Raw genomic sequence first — 22,656 nt, forward strand, 5'->3', positions numbered from 1 at the left:
AAAATCCCCTGTCTTTGGTCAGTTAGGATCACCACTTTATTTTAAGAATGTGAACTATCAGAATAATAGTAGAGTGAATGATTTATTTGTATTTATTTTATCACATTCCCAGTGGGTCAGAAGTTTACATACACTCAATTAGTATTTGGTAGCATTGCCTTTAAATTGTTTAACTTGGGTCAAACGTTTCAGGTAGCCTTACACAAGCTTCCCACAATAAGTTGGGTGAATTTTGGCCCATTCCTCCTGACAGAGCTGGTGTAACTGAGTCAGGTTTCTAGGCCTCCTTGCTTGCACACGCTTTTTCAGTTCTGGCCACAAATTGTCTATAGGATTGAGGTCAAGGCTTTGTGATGGCCACTCCAATACCTTGACTTTGTTGTCCTTAAGCCATTTTGCCACAACTTTGGAAGTATGCTTGGGGTCATTGTCCATTTGGAAGACCCATTTGCGACCAAGCTTTAATTAAACTTCCTGACTGATGTCTTGAGATGTTGCTTCAATATAATATAATTTTCATCCCTCATGATGCCATTTGTTTTGTGATGTGCACCAGTCCCTCCAGCAGCAAAGCACCCCCACAACATGATGCTGCCACCCCCGTGCTTCACGGTTGGGATGGTGTTCCTCGGCTTGCAAGCCTCCCCCTTTTTCCTCCAAACATAACGATGGTCATTATGGCCAAACAGTTCTAGTTTTGTTTCATCAGACCAGAGGACATTTCTCCAAAAAGTACGATCTTTGTCCCCATGTGCAGTTGCAAACTGTAGTCTGACTTTTTCATGGTGGTTTTGGAGCGGTGGCTTCTTCCTTGCTGAGCGGCCTTTCAGGTTATGTCGATATAGGACTCATTTTACTGTGGATATAGATCCTTTTCTACCTGTTTCCTCCAGCATCTTCACAAGGTCCTTTGCTGTTGTTCTGGGATTGATTTGCACTTTTCGCACCAAAGTACGTTCATCTCTAGGAGACAGAACGTGTCTCCTTCCTAAGCAGTATAGGAACTTTATAGGAACTCAGATCTTTCTCCCTCTCTGTCACGGATGCCACGGTTGCCCTTAGTTTGAAGATGTAATCCGGAGACAGGTGTTTTATACAACAGCCTTCTGTGTTCTCTTTTCGACTCCCTCTGCATTTGCAATCAAACGCCGGAATTCTATTCATCTCCTTATCATACTCTGCTTCTACCAGACATTACACTGATTTCAAAACTGTCAACTTCTTCCATGACAACAACACTGTTGATGACCGTTTCTTCCCCATCACTGTCATCAATGAAAATGTTTTTACCTAAATCAGGGATTTCCTCATCGTCTGATTCATTTCAGTCAGAGAGAGTCAGCATGGCATGATCTTCCTCCAGAAAGTAGTCCATCACAACTTTTTACCAGTGACATTGTCAATAGCGCCTGATAAATTCAGGGCAGTAGCAACACATTTACAGTTCTCCATGGCTAACATTATATATTTCAAAAAAGCTGCAGTAGAAAGGATCATCGACACATAACGAGCAGCTCATTTTATAGACAGAATATGCTACACGGCAGTCCAATCCGAAACTCATCTCTCGGCATGTACAGCCCATTCATTATCTCAGTCAATCATGGCTAGCGGGAAGGTTCCTGTCTTTTTCTGTTCGCTAAACCAACTAGGCTCGTAATTTAACAACTTTATTCGTATTTACAAGTTTGTTATTAAGGCACATGAAAGTTCAAATGTTCCAGAAGGCATTTCTGCCCAAAAAATGCATTTTGATAAAACATTTAAATAAACGTTTAAATGCCTCTCCTTTGAAGTCGTGACTCGCAACATACGCCTAGTTTCCTGAAACTAGTCACATTTACATAAGTATTCAGACCCTTTGATATGAGACTCTGAATTGAGTTCAGGTGCATCCTGTTTCCATTGATCATCCTTAAGGTATTGTCCGTAGAACTTCAAAACAGGATTGTGTCGAGGCACAGATCTGGGGAAGGGTACCAAAAATGTTCTGCAGCATTGAAGGTCCCCAAGAACATAGTGCCGTCCATCATTCTTAAATGGAAGAAGTTTAGAACCACGCAGACTCTTCCTAGAGCTGGTCGCCAGGCCAAACTGAGCAATCGGGGGAGAAGGACCTTTGTCAGGAAGGTGACCAAGAACCCGATGGTCACTCTGACAGAGCTCCAGAGTTCCTCTGTGGAGATGGGTGAACCTTCCAGAAGGACAACCATCTCTGCAGCACTCCACCAATCAGGCCTTTATGGTAGAGTGGCAAGACGGAAGCCACTCCTCAGAATAAGGTACATGACAGCCCGCTTGGAGTTTGCCAAAAGACACCTAAAGGACTCTCAGACCATGAGAAACAAGATTCTCTGTTTTGATGAAACCAAGATTGAACTCTTTGCCTGAATGCCAAGCGTCACGTCTGGAGGAAACCTGGCACCATCCCTACAGTGAAGCATGGTGGTGGCAGTATCAGGCTGTGGGGATGTTTTTCAGCGGGAGGGACTGGGAGACTAGATGAACGGAGCAAAATACAGAGAGATCCTTGATGAAAACCTGCTCCAGAGCGCTCAGGACCTCAGACTGGTGCGAAGGTTCACATTCCAACAGGACAACGACCCTAAGCATACAGCCAAGACAACACAGGATGGCTTCGGGGCAAGTCTCTGAATGTCCTTGAGAGGCCCAGCCAGAGCCTGGACTTGAACCCGATCAATCATCTCTGGAGAGACCTGAAAATAGCTGTGCAGCGATGCTCCCATCCAACCTGACAGAGCTTGAGAGGATCTGCAGAGAAGAATTTGAGAAACTCCCCAAATACGGCTGTGCCAAGCTTGTAGTGTCATACCCAAGAAGACTCGAAGCTGTAATCACTGCCAAAGGTGCTTCAACAAAGTACTGAGTAAAGGGTCTGAATACTTATGTATATATGATATTTCATTCTTTTTTGCTATTTTTAAAAACCAGTTTTGCTTTGTCATTATGGGGTATTGTGTGTAGATTAATGAGGGGGAAAAAACGGTTTAATCGATTTTAGAATAAGGCTGTAACGTAACAAAATGTGCAAAAAGTCAAAGGGTCTGAATACTTTCTGAATGCACTGTAAATAGCATAAATAGCCTTCTGTCCTACTGATACTGCTCAGCAGTATCTGATGCATCTGCAGGATGCAAAGTGTACACAGTGAGAGTGACATGATAATCTAAAACCTAGACCTATTGTCTACCTGAGCTAAAGGCTTATGTCTAACAGTATATGCCAGTTAGCCATGAGAGATGAATAGATGATGACCTGATAACGAGAGAAATAGACCCCATAGATTACTAGAATAAGCCTGCAAATGAGTATCTGAAATAGATCTCTACCTGATGTTTCCATTAGAGGCAATGAACGCTTGATCGCCAACAGCTGATTGCCATGTGGGTGTTTAGCAAGCCCACCGCATGCTAGGTAATGCTAGCATCAACAGCCCATCCAAGCTATAGTGAGCGTTGATTGGTCATCGCACGACTATACAGGGTCAGCTTCTCCACTAAGGTCCAAGGTGATAACTTGAAATCTGAGGAAAAAAGGTTAGGGTTATGACAATGGTTAAGCAGTAGTAATCAATTCAAAATGAGGCTGTACTTCTGTAAATACACTGAAAGAAAACAGTCAATATCAGGGGACATCTTTATCTATATATTTCCAGATATCTGACATTTTATTGGATATAAGGAGTAGATATGCTCCAGATACGCATGTCCTTCATTTCATATACGGAGCTAGGATATTCTCTGTAATGGGACAGTTTCTACATGCATTCAATCTGGACCTCCGAAATCTACCTGCTACCATATGAGTCCAGAGATATATCTGGGGTGAAATACATTCAAGACACGCACCTGTAGAATATTCTCACTCCGAAAAGGGTGTGTCAACATGCTGACATATCTAAGCCTTTATACTCAGGCATGAACGAATCCACATATTTTCAGAAATGTATCATATCTGTAGTCCTTAGTTGATCATTTATCTATCCGTATAAAAAATAAATATATGTATTTAAATAAAAATCCTTACCTTTGTATATATAGTGTATCATGTATGTGGACACTCCTTCAAATTAGTGGATTCGGCTATTTCAGCCACACCCGTTGCTGACAGGTGTATAAAATTGAGGGCACCGCCATGCAATCTCCATAGACAAACATTGGAAGTAGAATTGCTCGTACTGAAGAGCTCAGTGACTTTCAACGTGGCACCGTCATAGGATGCCACCTTTCCAACAAGCCCCGGTCAACTCTAAGTGCTGTTATTGTGCAGTGGAAACGTCTAGGAGCAACAACGGCTGGTAGGCCACACAGAACGGGCCCTCTGAGTGCTGATACCGCCGTGTGCTGAAGCACGTAGCTCGTAAAAATCGTCTGTCCTCGGTTACAACACTCACTCTCGAGTCCAAACTGCCTCTGGAAGCAACATCATCACATGAACTGTTCGTTGGGAGCATCATGCAATGGGTTTCCATGGCCGAGCAGCCGCACACAAGCCTAAGATCACCATGCACAATGCCAAGCGTTGGCTGGAGTGGTGTAAAGCTTGCCTCCATTGGACTCTGTGTTTGGTGGATGCCAGGAGAACACTATCTGCCTGAATGCATAGTGCCAACTGTAACGTTTGGTGGATGAGGAATAATGGTCTGGGGCTTTTTTTCATGGTTCGGGCTAGGCCCCTTAGTTCCAGTGAAGGGAAATCTTAACACTAAAGCGTACAATGACATTCTAGACGATTCTGTGCTTCCAACTTTGTGGCAGCAGTTTGGGGACGGCCCTTTCCTGTTTCAGCATGACAATGCCCCATGCACTAAGCAAGGTCCACACAGAAATGGTTTGTCAAGATTGGTGTGGAAGAACTTGACTGGCCTGCACAGAGCCCTGACCTCAACCCCATCGACCCCATTTGGGATGAATTGGAACGCCGACTGCGAACCAGGCCTAATTACCCAACATTAGTGCCCAATCTCACTCATGCTCTTGTGGCTTAATGGAAGCAAGTCCCCACAGCAATGTTCCAACATCTAGTGGAAAGCCTTCCCAGAAGAGTGGAGGTTGTTATAGCAGCAAAGGGGGGACCAACTCCATATTAATGTCCGTGATTTTGGTATGAGATGTTTGACGAGCAAGTGTCCACAAACTTTGTCATGTAATGTACAGTATGTGAATCATAGATATTTTACATTTTTGTCCTTGTATGTCTAATCGAAAATGGGCTAAATCCGACTCATGAAATGTCCTGCGCCCAAATTGTTTTACCTTTTCAGGCGCTGAAAATTATTGTGCTTCTTCACAAGATGGTGTCATATCTGAGCATATATTTGCACCACATTCAGTAGTAGCTATGCAAGGCACGGAAAGGCAAACATCCAACTTGCTATTTCCAAAGCACATCTCTGCTATTTCTGTTTAAAAATGCAGCATAGCAAATCCAGAGCTCCAATCACAACACGTGTTTTCTGGAAAGATGCAGACTTAAGTCTATCTTTGCAAAAATGTATTTTATTTAACAGAAAATCTAAGTTGCACACCCACAAAACCCCTGCCTGCCCTGTTTGTTATTATGGATGATGCAATGGTACAGAGTTGTTCATCAGCCGTGGTCCCTCACAGACCAGACCCAAGGTGGTGGTAGTGTTGGTCTGTGATCCACTCCAAACTGTCAATGCATAAATCATGAATTAAAATTGTGTCGATATTGCAAGAAAATATTGTCATTTCACATAACCATACATTTACATTTACATTTACATTTAAGTCATTTAGCAGACGCTCTTATCCAGAGCGACTTACAAAATGGTGCATTCACCTTATGATATCCAGTGGAACAACCACTTTACAATAGTGCATCTACATCTTTTAAGGGGGGGGGGGGGGTTAGAAGGATTACTTTATCCTATCCTAGGTATTCCTTAAAGAGGTGGGGTTTCAGGTGTCTCCGGAAGGTGGTGATTGACTCCGCTGTCCTGGCGTCGTGAGGGAGCTTGTTCCACCATTGGGGTGCCAGAGCAGCGAACAGTTTTGACTGGGCTGAGCGCGAACTGTGCTTCCTCAGAGGTAGGGGGGCCAGCAGGCCAGTGGTGGATGAACGCAGTGCCCTTGTTTGGGTGTAGGGCCTGATCAGAGCCTGAAGGTATGGAGGTGCCGTTCCCTTCACAGCTCCGTAGGCAATCACCATGGTCTTGTAGCGGATGCGAGCTTCAACTGGAAGCCAGTGGAGAGAGCGGAGGAGCGGGGTGACGTGAGAGAACTTGGGAAGGTTGAACACCAGACGGGCTGCGGCGTTCTGGATGAGTTGTAGGGGTTTAATGGCACAGGCAGGGAGCCCAGCCAACAGCGAGTTGCAGTAATCCAGACGGGAGATGACAAGTGCCTGGATTAGGACCTGCGCCACTTCCTGTGTGAGGCAGGGTCGTACTCTGCGAATGTTGTAGAGCATGAACCTACAGGATCGGGTCACCGCCTTGATGTTAGTGGAGAACGACAGGGTGTTGTCCAGGATCACGCCAAGGTTCTTAGCACTCTGGGAGGAGGACACAAGGGAGTTGTCAACCGTGATGGCGAGATCATGGAAGGGGCAGTCCTTCCCCGGGAGGAAGAGCAGCTCCGTCTTGCCGAGGTTCAGCTTGAGCTGGTGATCCGTCATCCACACTGATATGTCTGCCAGACATGCAGAGATGCGATTCGCCGCCTGGTTATCAGAAGGGGGAAAGGAGAAGATTAATTGTGTGTCGTCTGCATAGCAATGATAGGAGAGACCATGTGAGGATATGACAGAGCCAAGTGACTTGGTGTATAGCGAGAATAGGAGAGGGCCTAGAACAGAGCCCTGGGGGACACCAGTGGTGAGAGCACATGGTGCGGAGACAGATTATCGCCACGCCACCTGGTAGGAGCGACCTGTCAGGTAGGATGCAATCCAAGCGTGGGCCGCGCCGGAGATGCCCAACTCGGAGAGGGTGGAGAGGAGGATCTGATGGTTCACAGTATCAAAGGCAGCAGATAGGTCTAGAAGGATGAGAGCAGAGGAGAGAGAGTTAGCTTTAGCAGTGCGGAGAGCCTCCGTGACACAGAGAAGAGCAGTCTCAGTTGAATGCCCAGTCTTGAAACCTGACTGATTAGGATCAAGAAGGTCATTCTGAGAGAGATAGCAGGAGAGCTGGCCAAGGACGGCACGTTCAAGAGTTTTGGAGAGAAAAGAAAGAAGGGATACTGGTCTGTAGTTGTTGACATCGGAGGGATCGAGTGTAGGTTTTTTCAGAAGGGGTGCAACTCTCGCTCTCTTGAAGACGGAAGGGACATAGCCAGCGGTCAAGGATGAGTTGATGAGCGAGGTGAGGAAGGGGAGAAGGTCTTCGGAAATGGTCTGGAGAAGAGAGGAGGGGATAGGGTCAAGTGGGCAGGTTGTTGGGCGGCCGGCCGTCACAAGACGCGAGATTTCATCTGGAGAGAGAGGGGAGAAAGAGGTCAAAGCACAGGGTAGGGCAGTGTGAGCAGGACCAGCGGTGTCGTTTGACTTAGCAAACGAGGATCGGATATCGTCAACCTTCTTTTCAAAATGGTTGACGAAGTCATCCGCAGAGAGGGAGGAGGGGGGGGGAGGAGGATTCAGGAGGGAGGAGAAGGTAGCAAAGAGCTTCCTAGGGTTAGAGGCAGATGCTTGGAATTTAGAGTGGTAGAAAGTGGCTTTAGCAGCAGAGACAGAAGAGGAGAATGTAGAGAGGAGTGAGTGAAAGGATGCCAGGTCCGCAGGGGAGGCGAGTTTTCCTCCATTTCCGCTCGGCTGCCCGGAGCCTTGTTCTGTGAGCTCGTAGTGAGTCGTCGAGCCACGGAGCAGGAGGGGAGGACCGAGCCGGCCTGGAGGATAGGGGACAGAGAAAATCAAAGGATGCAGAAAGGGAGGAGAGGAGGGTTGAGGAGGCAGAATCAGGAGATAGGTTGGAGAAGGTTTGAGCAGAGGGAAGAGATGATAGGATGGAAGAGGAGAGAGTAGCGGGAGAGAGAGAGCGAAGTTTGGGACGGCGCAATACCATCCGAGTAGGGGCAGAGTGAGAAGTGTTGGATGAGAGCAAGAGGGAAAAGGATACAAGGTAGTGGTCGGAGATTTGGAGGGGAGTTGCAATGAGATTAGTGGAAGAACAGCATCTAGTAAAGATGAGGTCAAGCGTATTGCCTGCCTTGTGAGTAGGGGGGGAAGGTGAGAGGGTGAGGTCAAAAGAGGAGAGGAGTGGAAAGAAGGAGGCAGAGAGGAATGAGTCAAAGGTAGACGTGGGGAGGTTAAAGTCACCCAGAACTGTGAGAGGTGAGCCATCCTCAGGAAAGGAACTTATCAAGGCGTCAAGCTCATTGATGAACTCTCCAAGGGAACCTGGAGGGCGATAAATGATAAGGATGTTAAGCTTGAAAGGGCTGGTAACTGTGACAGCATGGAATTCAAATGAGGAGATAGACAGATGGGTCAGGGGAGAAAGAGAGAATGTCCACTTGGGAGAGATGAGGATTCCAGTGCCACCACCCCGCTGGCTCGATGCTCTAGGGGTATGCGAGAACACGTGGGCAGACGAAGAGAGAGCAGTAGGAGTAGCAGTGTTATCTGTGGTAATCCATGTTTCCGTCAGCGCCAGTAAGTCTAGGGACTGGAGGGTAGCATAGGCTGAGATGAACTCAGCCTTGTTGGCTGCAGACCGGCAGTTCCAGAGGCTGCCGGAGACCTGGAACTCCACGTGGGTCGTGCGCGCTGGGACCACCAGGTTAGAGTGGCAGCGGCCACGCGGTGTGAAGCGTTTGTATGGCCTGTGCAGAGAGGAGAGAACAGGGATAGACAGACACATAGTCGACAAGCTACAGAAGTGTTGTTTCTTGTATTATTGTCTCCTGTGTCTTTAGAGAACTGTTTCACTTTGATATCCTTTTTCTTCTGTCCTGATTTTCTCTTTCTTTTCTTCTGTTAACTAGATATTCTTTGTTGTTCTTCGTTAGCTAGCTAGCTTCTTCCAAAAGAGTCCCTAGCAACATACCACAAGTTAACATTAGCTACTCTACCTGCTTCATTCATGATCAGATAACTAACTGGAACTAGCTTGCTAGCCAAGTTGCTAGTTAGTTAGATAACTAGCTATTTAGCGTATATTAACCAGTAATACAAAATACGCTTAAATGTTTTAAAACGTTAGCTGTCAACTTATTATACTGGTAGCCAGTATAATAAGCTAACGTTTTTGATTCTAATTACTAGGATAAATAAATAATATCTCAAATGAGTTACTTTAGCTTTAACTTCTTTGAGGTATTTCTGAACAGCTTCTCACTTATTTCATAGTTTCTTTGGAGAACATCTAATGAGAACATGTTTTTATCTTGCAGTTCATGCGTGTCAGAACTGTGTCAGGGGTCACCTATCACTGTCGCTCTGGGAAGACCTTCAAGGGTCAGATGATGGATCGCTTCTTGCTGACAGACTGCAGGGCAGTCCTGAGTGGAAACTATAGGTGAGGGTTCAATAATGAAGAATGGGATACGAAGTGTTTCAAATTTGTACAAATGTTGCATGATTTCTCAAACCTGACATTTAGTCATGTGGATCTGAAAATTACTACATTAAGTTGCTCTTACACCTGTGTAGTAACAAATACATAACATTAGTATTGATGTTTCTTTCATATATTTTTATTGGAGTTTATTTTTTTAAGTGCAAAACAAAACGTGCCACCTGGTGGCAGACAAGCCACACAGCATCCATAAACAACAAATTCATACAATAGGAGACAAAACAACACTGACAAACAATTGACAAAGAGCAATAATAGTGATACAGTTCGGGTCCTTTACGACACCAACCAGATTGTGCTCATGAGCTTCCGACCTGTACAGGCCGTCGGAGATGCACCCAGAAAAAAACAAATACAAAGAGTATTTCACCTGCTCCTACATACAGTACCAGTCGAAAGTTTGGACACACCTACTCATTCCAGGGTTTTTCTGTATTTTTACTATTTCCTACATTGTAGAATAATAGTGAAGACATCAAAACTATGAAATAACACATATGGAATCATATAGTAACCAAAAAACTGTTAACCTCTCTAGGGAAGGTGGGACGAAATCGTCCCACCTACGTAACAGCCAGTGGAATCCTGTGGCGCGTTATTCAAATACCTTAGAAATGCTATTACTTCAATTTCTCAAACATATGACTATTTTACACCATTTTAAAGACAAGACTCTCGTTAATCTAACCACACTGTCCGATTTCAAAAAGGCTTTACAACGAAAGCAAAACATTAGATTATGTCAGCAGAGTACCCAGCCAGAAATAATCAGACACCCATTTTTCAAGCTAGCATATAATGTCACATAAACCCAAACCACAGCTAAATGCAGCACTAACCTTTGATGATCTTCATCAGACGACAATCCTAGGACATTATGTTATACAATACATGCATGTTTTGTTCAGTCAAGTTCATATTTATATCAAAAACCAGCTTTTTACATTAGCATGTGACGTTCAGAACTAGCATACCCCCCGCAAACTTCCGGTGAATTTACTAAATTACTCACGATAAACGTTCACAAAAAACATAACAATTATTTTAAGAATTATAGATACAGAACTCCTTTATGCACTCGCTATGTCCGATTTAAAAATTTACTATAAGAAAAATGTTATTACCTTTGCTGTTCTTCGTCAGAATGCACTCCCAGGACTTCTACTTCAATAACAAATGTTGGTTTGGTTCAAAATAATCCATAGTTATGTTCAAATATCCTCTGTTTTGTTAGTGCGTTCAAGACACTATCCGAAGTGTAAAGAAGGGTGACGCGCCCGACGCGTTTCGTGACAAAAAAATTCTAAATATTCCATTACCGTACTTCGAAGCATGTCAACCGTTGTTTAAAATCAATTTTTATGCCATTTTTCTCGTAAAAAAGCGATAATATTCCGACCGGGAATCTCTGTTTTACATGGGGTCGCCTCGTGCACGCGCCTCAGTCTCATTGTCCTCTGATAGACCACTTACCAAAGGCGCTAATGTTTTTCAGCCAGGGGCTGCAAAGATGTCATTCAGCTTTTTCCCGGGTTCTGAGAGCCTATGGGAGCCGTAGGAAGTGTCACGTTACAGCAAAGATCCTAAGTTTTCAATAAAAAGAGTCAAGAAGCCCAAGGAATGGTCAGAGAGGGCACATCCTGTACAGAATCTTCTCAGGTTTTTGCCTGCCATATGAGTTCTGTTATACTCACAGACACCATTCAAACAGTTTTAGAAACTTTAGGGTGTTTTCTATCCAAAGCCAATAATTATATGCATATTCTAGTTTCTGGGCAGTGGGTAATAACCAGATTAAATCGGGTACGTTTTTTATCCGGCCGTGTAAATACTGCCCCCTAGCCCTAACAGGTTAAACAAAAAATATTTTATATTTGAAATTCTTCAAAGTAGCCACCCTATGCCTTGATGACAGCTTTGCACACTCTTGGCATTCTCTCAACCAGCTTCTCAACCAGCTTTTACAAGTCTTGAAGGAGTTCCCACATATGTTGAGCACTTGAGCACAAAAGCAGTTTTTCCTAAATGTGTTGTTCATTTCTATCCAACACGAATGGATCATGCTGTATATTGAGTAAAAATAATCCTGGATCTTTGAACATTCTTGAGTAAAACGCAATCTTCGGACATGTCCATAAACAGTGAAAATAAGACCTAATGCCTGTTAGGCATTTAGAGCAAATGGGGGAGATCTGTGGGCCGAACTTGCTCAGTGTGGGGGTTTAAATAGTGCCTATGTAAATACTGGAAACTGCCAATGAGGAAGATGGGTTCTCTGAGCCTATTACTGAAAAAAAGTAGCATTTATGGAATTGATAGCTTTAATTGATTTGTTTTGTAATTGCATAGTAATGGAGTTGAGTTCCTTATTCCATTGTAATACATATATGTTGCTTAATTATGTGTAATGAAATTTAATGAATCTCTCTGCCCGCAGCTTCATGTGGTCTTTTGAGAAGCTTCACCGTTGCATGGCTCACCTCTTCCTTGGACAGCTTGTGACTACTTTTGATGAGGAGTTCCGGATCCTGTTTGCACAGTCCCAACCTTTGGTACCGGAAAATGTCCTTGTTCCAATGCCACACTACAGCAGTTTATCTGACAGCCAATACAGCAGTGATCGGACACTATTGTTCAGAGATCCCAGAAAGTTCCTCCCCATAGAGAGCTCTCGTCCTGTAGAATGGGCTAGACATTCCTCTGATGACCGCATGGATATGGTTCAGAAAATGATGCCTCCTGGAAGGTGTGAGCCCGTCCACAGTTCACTAGATCAGGGTCCACTAGATATGTACAGCAACAAGTACTCCTCCCAGCAATTTAAACTGGAGCAGCAGTCTTTTATGGCACAAGGTCACCCCATGATGCAGTCAAACACAATGGAGTTTGCTGGCACTAAAAGGCACAGTAATGCCAGACATTCCTCCTCTCAATTCATGCAGCACCAAGCCATTCACAGCTTTGAGGGGGATATGGCAACCCAGAACAGGAAGATACATAGGGAACAGCATCACTATCAGAGAACAGGGCTAGAACCAGGTTATAGCAGCTACGATCAATTCAGGGACCAAGGGTACCCTCTGATGGATCAGTATTCTGAGTCTGGGTACCCACATGGAATAGCGATAGAGCCACGAGACAACTATGACCCTGTACTGAATTATTTGTCATCTTCAAACCTTGCTGTGGAGCTGGGACATGGCTCAAACAAATTATCAAGTCCAAGAGAGGGTCCCTTTAGTCAGTCAAACCCCAAAAGACTGAGCACGGGCCAGCCTCATGCCTGTCAGACCTCCCCAACACAACAAAACCCATTTGAACAGAAATCATTTTTTGTCAGGTCTGGTTCAGACTGTAAAACACAGGATCCCAGTGCAAAGCAGGGGATGCGAGATTGGAGGATCAGCTCATACCTTAGTGCATATGATGATGCAGGAGAGGAAGACATTCCACAGCCTATGGGAAATGACCCCTTTCAAGAGCCCCTTAATCCATCTCAAGGCAAATTATTTGCTCCACTGGTATCAGATCCCAGGTTTAGTGCCAAAGAGTTACCCAAGATTCCAGGGCTCAGGTTAAACAAGCCCATCTGCCCAGAACACTCAAGAACACTAGACATTCTTGTTAGCTTGGAAACAGATGCCCGAACAACACTAACACCACCTTCGGAGTTGTCATCAACCACTGAAGGTGACAAATCAGAGGAGATGGATGTAAAAGAGCCCAAAAGAGAAGAGTCATTCCGTAGGAGGTTCAATCCTGCTATCCAAAGGACCTCTAGACTAAGATCCTCACTAATCTTCAGCTCACAACTAGAGCAGCATATCTCACAGGAACAGAAATGTAACTCTGGCCAAGACTGTGAGGAAACTGCCAATGAGGAAGATGACCAATCTAGATTATCCTTGACCGCTCAGGTTTTGGGAAAAAGAAGATCCATTACAAGAGATCCTTTTGAATGGAGACTTAAGTCAGCAATAGTTGATAATTCAACCATAGAGTCTTTGAAATCTGAGGACATCACTACTGATTCAGGTGATAAGGAATTGACAAAGTATCTTCCTGTGAGCACTGACAAGGTTTCTTCAATGGAACAGCCTAATCCTGCCCGTGAAGAACAAACCAAAACGGTACAATCTGCACATCCATCCAAACCTGCTCAAGTTGAGAAACCCAAAACCATACAATCAGCACACCAGGCATCTTCATTGAGCAATAAATCCTATATAGATATGAATGATCCAGACAGTAGGCTTTTTTTTTTTAAAGAGTTGGCTGCCAAACGAAAAGCTGCAAAGGCTGCGGAGTCTGAGAGCGGCGCTGAAAAAGCTCCTGTAAAACCAGTGACTCCATTTGACTTGAAAATTAAGGAACCAGTCACAAGGATAGAACCTAACCTTCCAATAGCCACACCAAATCCAGCAGATACTTCAACCAATAAGCCAGCTCCAGCAGATACTTCAACCAATAAGCCAGCTCCAGCAGATACTTCAACCAATAAGCCAGCTCCAGCAGATACTTCAACCAATAAGCCAGCTCCATCAACAGAGGCACCTCCTAATCCATCAGATACTTCCACCAAAAAGCCAACAACATCAACAGAAGCCCCACTTTATCCAGCAGATACTTCAATAAAAAAGACAGCTACATCAACAGAAGCATCATCAGAAACACTGGAGACTTCACCAGTGTTACAGGAGAACAAAACATCCATGGCAAAATGTGGCTCATTACTTGATGTCAAAGAACACCATTCTAAAAATAAAGAACAGCAAGACCTTCAACTTCCCAAAAGTGACTCCAAAACATTCCTCAGAGATAAATTATCTTGTGTCGATGGACTACTTAGAGTCTCTACTGATACTGAGAAGATTGAGCTGAAGAACAGTCGGAACCAAAGTGTGTCTAAAGTTAACCCTGGAGATACAAGTACATTTCTTAAGAGCACCGCAAAAGAGTGTACCTTTAACATCGCCCCAAAGGATTTCAGTGTATATAAACTATCTCCAAAGAAACCAAAGTCATTCAATCCTGCTTCAAATGAGCTAAACCCGTCTCTTCCACTCACACTAACAGAAGCTAGCTCATCTTCATATCCGACACCAAAAAGTTTAAGCTCAACTAGTCTCACTTCATCAAAAAATGCAGCAAAGGAGTTGAGCTCAGCCCTTACCCCCACCTTTAAGGAGCCCAGTTCATCTATCCCCATGTCAAAGCAGCCATTACCATCCTCTAAACCTATCACAGTAGAGTCCAACATACCTCTGAGCCCCACCCAATCTGAGCCAGGTGTGTCTCATAAACAGGACTTAACAGATTCCAAGGAATCTCTCAGCCCTACCACAATGCAATCTTGCTCATCCTCAATTCCTGCAACAGAATTTATCCCTCCGCCAAACCCTACCCAAACAGAATGTAGTTTCTTACCCAAGTCCACCTTAGTTGGGTCTATTTCACCAACACCAATGGAATCTAACACCTCTCCCAAGCCCTCCACCAAGGAGTCATTGTCTACAATTGCCACAACTGAGTTGAGGTCATCCTCTCCTAAGACCAAACCAATGAAATCCTATTCCTCCCCTTGTCCTGGCCAACATGAGTCGGTTTTGTCACTCAAACGTTCCAAAACAGCATGCAACTCCTCTCCAAAGCCCGCTACAGTGTCCAATGACTCTTACAACTCTTCACCTCCATCTTCAAAGCATGTCATGGAAGAAACCAACAAATCTCCCATCCTCACACCAACAAAATCTAGCTCTCCTCCCGAGCCTACCCCAACAGAATCTAGTGCTTCTACCAATCCAACACCAAGAGAACTCAACCCTCTTCCTAGCACCACCCCAACAGAACCAAGTGCATCTACTGGCCTTACCCTAACAGAATCAAGTGCATCTTCTAACACAACCCCAACAAAATCACACTCCTTCCTTACATGTGGGTCAGTTGTGTGTCCCAAGCCTGGCCAAACAAAGTCGAGAACTTATCCAAACCTCACCCTAAATGAATCTTGTTCCTCTCCTAATCATACCCTAACTGAACCTACCTCACCCTTCAACCCTGTCCTTGTGGAATTCGTCCCATCAAGCAACTCAAACCCAACTGAATCCACTGCCTCTCTTGACACTGCCCCAGCTCCACCCATCATTGTGCATAACAGTAAGGAGGACAAACCAAGTAAACTTAACAAGGAGCAAAAAGCGGGAAGTTCTACAGCTTCTAAAGGTGAGAAGATAGCAGGTGATCCTGAAACTAAGAGCAAAACTGCTCCTGGAGAATCTGCCTCCCATGGACTGCAGAGTCCTGATGAGACCAAAGAGAATAACAGCACTATGAAACCAGAGAGCACAATAGATCAAAGCAATCCCATATCACCCCCATTGAAGCAACCTAAAGTAAGCCAGTCCCACTACCATTCATCTACTGCCAATGTATTCTCAAGCAGCAACCTAAGAGATGACACAAAGCTCCTATTAGAGCAGATTTCTGCTAACAGCCAGAGCAGGACAGAACTCACTAAAGAATCTGCTGTCACTGATGATGCCAAACAGGATGAGGCTGACCGGGGTGTTAGTAGTAAGGAGGAAGCATCAGTCCGACGACAGATCGGAGGCCCGGCTAGAACTTCTCAGGAGAGGGAGAAGCTTCTTCAGAGAATCGATAGCATGCGAAAGGGGAGGAAAGTCTACAGCCGCTTTGAGGTAAAGTACCCTGCTGCATCAATAGGCCAGTAGCAATTTAACCAAATTAAAATTAAAGGTACCTATTGTAACCGAGGTACCTAATTGTTTTCAATCTCACCTGCTTGCCTTCATCTGAGCTCATGTTTTCTGCTTATTATTCTGTATTTTGTTAGATGGCGCCTTAACCAGGGATCGGAAGGATGAGTGAGTACGGAGAAAGACCATTGCACATTTTCCTCTAGAACTTGTCTTGTAACTATGTCCATTCCCCTAAAGTCTAAAACCACAGGTCAGAGAGGGATCACTAGCTAACCAACATAAATATTATTCTCAGGTTTCTATATTAGAGGGTTTCTCCGAATGGACTATATGCATGTAAAATATTAAGGATTTTGGGAACAAAAACTTGACTAAGTTTACCAACATGGATTACTGTGTAAATAAGCAGAGACTCTACAGTGTGGACAATGGACCACTGCTATCTACAAAGGGGAACTGAAAAATCCAATCTCATCAGCTAAATGCACAACTAAATGTGCAATATATTTGAAAATGATTGTGCTCCTAGACACACTGGACGCACTGGTATTGTTGACTGCAATGTAATATCTGTCACTCTCTGGGTTGTTTAATTATTATCTGTTTGAGGATCTGTTTTATATACTAACAATCATTTCCAAATAATACAATTAGAATCACCATAGAAAATGTATTAATCATAAACAGTACAAGAATAGCTTTCAAATAGTTGGACCACTTTTTTCATTTGGAATGCTTTATTAGAATTATTAAATCAGAATGACAGTGTGCTAGATAAACCAAATGTATGCATGAATAATCATGTGTATTTGCACAAAAAATGTATGTGTATATATACAGTATATATGTAATACTGTTATTTTAATGCCACAGGACATTATGTCCCTTTTTTTAAAGTGGCTATCTGTGATTGCTACATCCATTTTAGACTTTTAAATTAATTATACACTACCAGTCAAATGTTTTAGAAAACCTACTCAGGGTTTTTCTTTATTTTTACTATTTTCTACATTGCAGAATAATAGTGATGACATCAACACTATGAAATAACACATAAGGAATCATGTAGTAACAAAAAAAAGTGTTAAACAAATCAAAATATATTTGAGATTTGAGATTCTTCAAATAGCCACCCTTGCCTTGATGACAGCTTTGCACACGCTTGGCATTCTCTCAACCAGCTTCACCTGGAATGCTTTTACAACAGTCTTGAAGGAGTTTCCACATATGCTGAGCACTTGTTGGCTGCTTTTCCTTGTCTCAGTACGACTCATCACAAACCATCTCAATTTGGTTGAGGTCGGGGGATTGTGGAGGCCAGGTCATCTGATACAGCACTCCATCACTCTCCTTCTTGGTAAAATAGCCCTTACACAGCCTGGAGGTGTGTTGGGTCATTGTCCTGTTGAAAAACAAATGATAGTCCCACTAAGCCCAAACCAGATGGGATGGCTTATCACTGCAGAATGCTGTGGTAGCCATGCTGGTTAAGTGTGCCTTGAATTCTAAATAAATCACAGGCAGTGTCACCAGGAAAGCACCCCCACACCATAACACCTCCTCCTCCCTGCTTTACGGTGAGAAATACACATGCGGAGATCATCCGTTCACCCACACCGCGTCTCACAAAGACACAGCGGATGGAACCAAAAATCTCCAATTTGGACTCCAGACCAAAGGACAATTTTCCACCGGTCTAATGTCCATTGCTCGTGTTTCTTGGCCCAAACAAGTCTCTTCTTCTTATTGGTGACCTTTAGTAGTGGTTTCTTAGCAGCAATTCGACCATGAAGGCCTGATTCACGCATTCTCTTCTGAACAGTTGATGCTGAGATGTGTCTGTTACTTGAACTCTGTGAAGCATTTATTTGGGATGCAATTTCAGAGGCTGGTAACTCTAATGAACTTATCCTCTGCAGCAGAGGTAACTCTGGGTCTTCCATTCCTGTGGCGGTCTTCATAAGAGCCAGTTTCATCATAGCGCTTGATGGTTTTTGCGACTACAAAGTTCTTGAAATTTCCATATTGACTGACCTTCATGTCTTAAAGTAATGATGGACTGTTGTTTCTCTTTGTTATTTGAGCTATATGGACTTGGTATTTTACCAAATAGGGCTATCTTCTGTAAACCACGTCTACCTTGTCACAACACAACTGATTGGCTCAAACGCATTAAGAAGGAAAGAAATTCCACAAATTAACTTTTAAGAAGGCAAAGCTGTTAATTTAAATGAATTCCAGGTGACTACCTCATGAAGCTGGTTGAGAGAATGCCAAGAGTGTGCAAAGCTGTCATCAAGGCAAAGGGTGGCTATTTAACACTTTTTTGCTTACTACATAATTCCATATGTGTTATTTAATAGTTTTGATGTCTTCACTATTATTCTAAATGTAGAAATAGTAAAAATAAAGAAAAACCATTGAATGAGTAGATGTTTGAAAACTTTTGACCAGTAGTGTATATACCCGTTGATTCTTGAAGAATATGACTTGTAAAATGTCCCATCAGCTTAGTTCATCTGTCATACCCCATCAGAACTCAAAATATAAGCTTGTTTTACTCAATTGTTTGTAAATTATGCAATTGTAAAAAATAAAATAAATACTTTATAGCCTCAAAAGATGGTTATAACTATAGTTTTGATATCATGGATGGTCAGTTCTTCCATCCATAGCTCTCTGAATTTGAGACTGTTACACTTCTCAAGCCCCATCCCTCAGTTGTGTACCAAATAACAGTGGCAGGGGGTGGTGGCTTTGTTGTTGTTAAAACCGCACATTGCCCCTTTAACCATTGGACAACAGCATGGTATGCTGTTTTTGAGTTATATCACTTGGTTATCGTCATATCCATTGACCCCCTCTATGTCTCAGTGGGAAAGCATTCAATATGGTTTATCATTTATGGATTGGTGTGTAATGCTTTCAATGCCAAAGTCTGAAAATGTAATGAAAATGTAATTTCTAACCTGCTCAGTCCACCGCCTACAGTATGTAAACTGTATTTTGAACTTTTATATTATATGCGATTCCTTACTGGTTGAACTAGTTTTAAAGCTCCGAAGGCTCTGTTTTTACCAGTATTTGCATGAATTATTATTTGAATTAATTTGCTCAACTGTGTTGGATGTCACTGGTGTCAAGCTCTGTGCTCTGCAAGCTAGTTTCTAAGATGGCTTTTATAGTGCAAGTATATGTTTCAAATAGTTGGACCTGCCTGGCTTCGTAAGGCAGAATCCCTCATAGAAAGCAGTACCTAGCAGTCACTTATGACTGATCTGCTGATACACAGTCAGCTGTTGTGTAGTCCCTGGGTTACCCTGTCTATTATGATTACTGTAGAAATGTACTAAGCTACGTAAAGTATAAAAATGAACACCATTTGCTTGATAGTGTGGTCTGTTTGATTTTTTGGGGGGGGAAACTTTTAGATTCTTTTAAATGTTTCATAAAAAAGACTGGAATATTGTGCAAGCCCCTTTGTTCGACACCCTTGTCACTGAGAAGATTGTCACCTTTGTCACCAAGAACATCACAAGCAGTTTGTATTAGTGTGTATAAGTTCAGCAATGTTATTTGAACACACCCAGCAGCTACATTTTCTATCACAAAGGTTAGCACAAATGTTGCAACAATGGTTGATAACAATTTTGGTTTAATTATACCCAGTGCTTGATTTAGACTAAAATAGATGCCGGTACTCATTTTGGGTTCCGGCAGTGTTGTGTTCAAGACCACCTAAAGATTGATTCAAGACCAAGACCGAGACCAGAAAAATGCATGTCCAATTCCAAGACCATGATTGTAATTGTGTCAAATCGCCCCCATAATAAGAGTTCAAATGTCCAGTATTTCTGTGTTCATATTTCAGGACAACATATGGATTCTTTAGACATTCTGAATGGTGAAGAAATAGCAACTTTACAAAGGATCACAAACACAAACAGGTCTATAATAGATAAAAATACAAATGTTACAACTTCCCCCGGTCTCACCTTACTAATAGTGAGCATGCAACTTTCAAACAATTTCCCCCACCCTTCCCTACCAGCGAATCAAGGAAATTCTAACTAGCACGACAAAGTTTGAGGATATTTTTCAACTAATGTAAAGGACAGTAATGTTATGAGTAAAGTAGGAAGCTCAGTTCTCAATAGGCGAAAATATGTTAATGTGACATGAAAGGAGTGTGGATATTTGGACTGGCGAAGCGGTTAAATGCGTTGCCTAAATGGGAGCTGCTAAATATAAAAACATTTACTAAATCAAATCACGTTATTGGTCACATACACATATTTAGCAGATGTAATTTCAGGTGTAGCGAAATGCTTTTGTTTCTAGCTCTAACAGTGCGGTAATATCTAGAGTGTCATAGTGTAACAACACTTAAAGCCTTTTAAAATGAGTCCTTTTTGTCTAGCCACAGCAGTCAACTATCTAGCTAGGTAGCTGTTTGTCTTTCTAGCACATTCACTCATTTGTTTGTAAACAATTAACAAGCTAGTTACCTACAGTTTGTTCTTGTCAAACTGTCAACAGAGCAGCTAACAGGCAACAAGATATGCCTAATAACAGTATAAAAACAAAAACATTTTGGCGCAAATAGATCATATTTTACCATTCAGAAAAGTTGCATGGCTAGGAATCAGATTTGTATCTGATTTCAAACCACCTAAGAAGGTGGTTTCAAATCAAAGTTTATTTGTCACGTGCGCCGAATACAACGGGTGTAGACCTTACAGTGAACTGCTTACTTACAGGCTCTAACCAACAGTGAAAAAAGGTATAAGGTGAACAATAGTTAAGTAAAGAAATAAAAACAACAGTAAAAAGACAGTGAAAAATAACAGTAGCGAGGCTATACACAGAAGCAAGGCTTTAACAGTAGCGAGGCTACATACAGACACCGGTTAGTCAGGCTGATTTGAGGTGGTATGTACATGTAGATATGGTTAAAGTGACTATGCATATATAATAAACAGAGAGTAGCAGTAGCGTAAAAGAGAGGTTGGCGTGTGGCGGGACACAATGCAGATAGCCCGGTTAGCCAATGTGCGGGGGCACTGGTTGGTCGGGCTAGTTGAGGTAGTATGTACATGAATGTATATGTGAAGGTTTGAAATGTGTGTTGAATTATCTGATTCCATGTGATTTTGGGCTGTTTAGACTGCAGGAAAAGTAACAGATTGTAATGGGATATGTATGAAAATTGGATTTGAGTCACTTTAAACTGCCAGTGTGAACAAGGCTATAGTCATCAAATCAGAACAATGAGTCCATGTGTGGCTCAGTTGGTAGAGCATGGTGTTTGCAACGCCAGGGTTGTGGGTTTGATTCCCACGAGGGACCAGTACTGGGAAAAAATGTATGAAATGTATGCATTCACTACTGTAAGTCGCTCTGGATGAGAGCGTCTGCTAAATGACTAAAATGTAAATGTAAATGTAATATCTAACTGTAAATGTTAAATGTAACTGTGTGTGTGTGTGTGTGTGTGTGTGTGTGTGTGTGTGTGTGTGTGTGTGTGTGTGTGTGTGTGTGTGTGTGTGTGTGTGTGTGTGTGTGTGTGTGTGTGTGTGTGTGTGTGTGTGTGTGTGTGTGTGTGTGTGTGTGTGTGTGTGTGTGTGTGTGTGTGTGTGTGTGTGTGTAATTTTTTTTATTTAACTAGGCAAGTCAGTTAAGTACAAATTCTTATTTACAATGTCGGCCTACCAAAACGCAAAAGGCCTCCTGCAGGGACGGGGGCCTGGGATTAAAATAAATAAATAAACACAATATAAATATAGGACAAAACACACATCACAGCAAGAGAGACAACACAGCACTACATGAATAGAGACCTAATACAACAACATAGCAAGGCAGCAACACATGATAACACAGCATGGTAGCAACACAACATTATTGGGCACAGACAACAGCACAAAGGGCAAGAAGGTAGAGACAACAATACATCATGCAAAGCAGCCACTACTGTCAGTAAGAGTGTCCATGATTGAGTCTTTGAATGAAGAGATTGAGATAAAACTGTCCAGTTTGAGTGTTTGTTGCAGCTCGTTCCAGTCGCTAGCTGCAGCGAACTGACAAGAGGAGCGACCCAGGGATGTGTGTACTTTCGGGACCGTTAACAGAATGTGACTGTCAGAACGTGGAGGATGAGGAGAATGTATGTGGAGGATGAGGGCTGCAGTAAATATCTCAGATAGGGGGGAGTGAGGCCTAAGAGGTGGTTCTTGCGACGGGTATAGAGAGATTACCAGTTTACAGAGGAGTATATAGTGCAGTGATTTGTCCTATAAGGAGCATTGGTGGCAAATCTGATGGCCGAATGGTAAAGCACATCTAGCCGCTCGAGAGTACCCTTACCTGCCG

At 43.0% G+C, this 22,656-nt stretch overlaps 1 protein-coding gene across 5 annotated transcripts in view; it reads left to right on the forward strand.

Moving 5' to 3' along the window:
- LOC106576836 (protein FAM83H) overlaps positions 1–22,656 on the forward strand; it is a 69,212-nt gene that overhangs the window by 31,772 nt on the left and 14,784 nt on the right. The window contains exons 4-7 of one of the 5 annotated variants that reach the window (XM_014154290.2): positions 9,381–9,505; positions 12,003–13,990; positions 14,021–16,263; positions 16,419–17,345. The exons of 1 other annotated variant lie outside the window; for it this stretch is intronic. In XM_014154290.2, coding sequence (XP_014009765.1) covers positions 9,381–9,505; positions 12,003–13,990; positions 14,021–16,263; positions 16,419–16,430 — 4,368 coding nt within the window. In that variant the 3' untranslated portion in view covers positions 16,431–17,345. Of the gene's footprint in view, positions 1–9,380; positions 9,506–12,002; positions 16,264–16,418; positions 17,346–22,656 lie in introns of those variants that run through there. 3 more of the 5 variants (XM_014154289.2, XM_014154286.2, XM_014154287.2) reach the window with 3 other exon arrangements.

This window comes from Salmo salar, chromosome ssa18 (assembly GCF_905237065.1).
Source record: "Salmo salar chromosome ssa18, Ssal_v3.1, whole genome shotgun sequence".
Classification (NCBI taxonomy): Eukaryota; Metazoa; Chordata; class Actinopteri; order Salmoniformes; family Salmonidae; genus Salmo; species Salmo salar.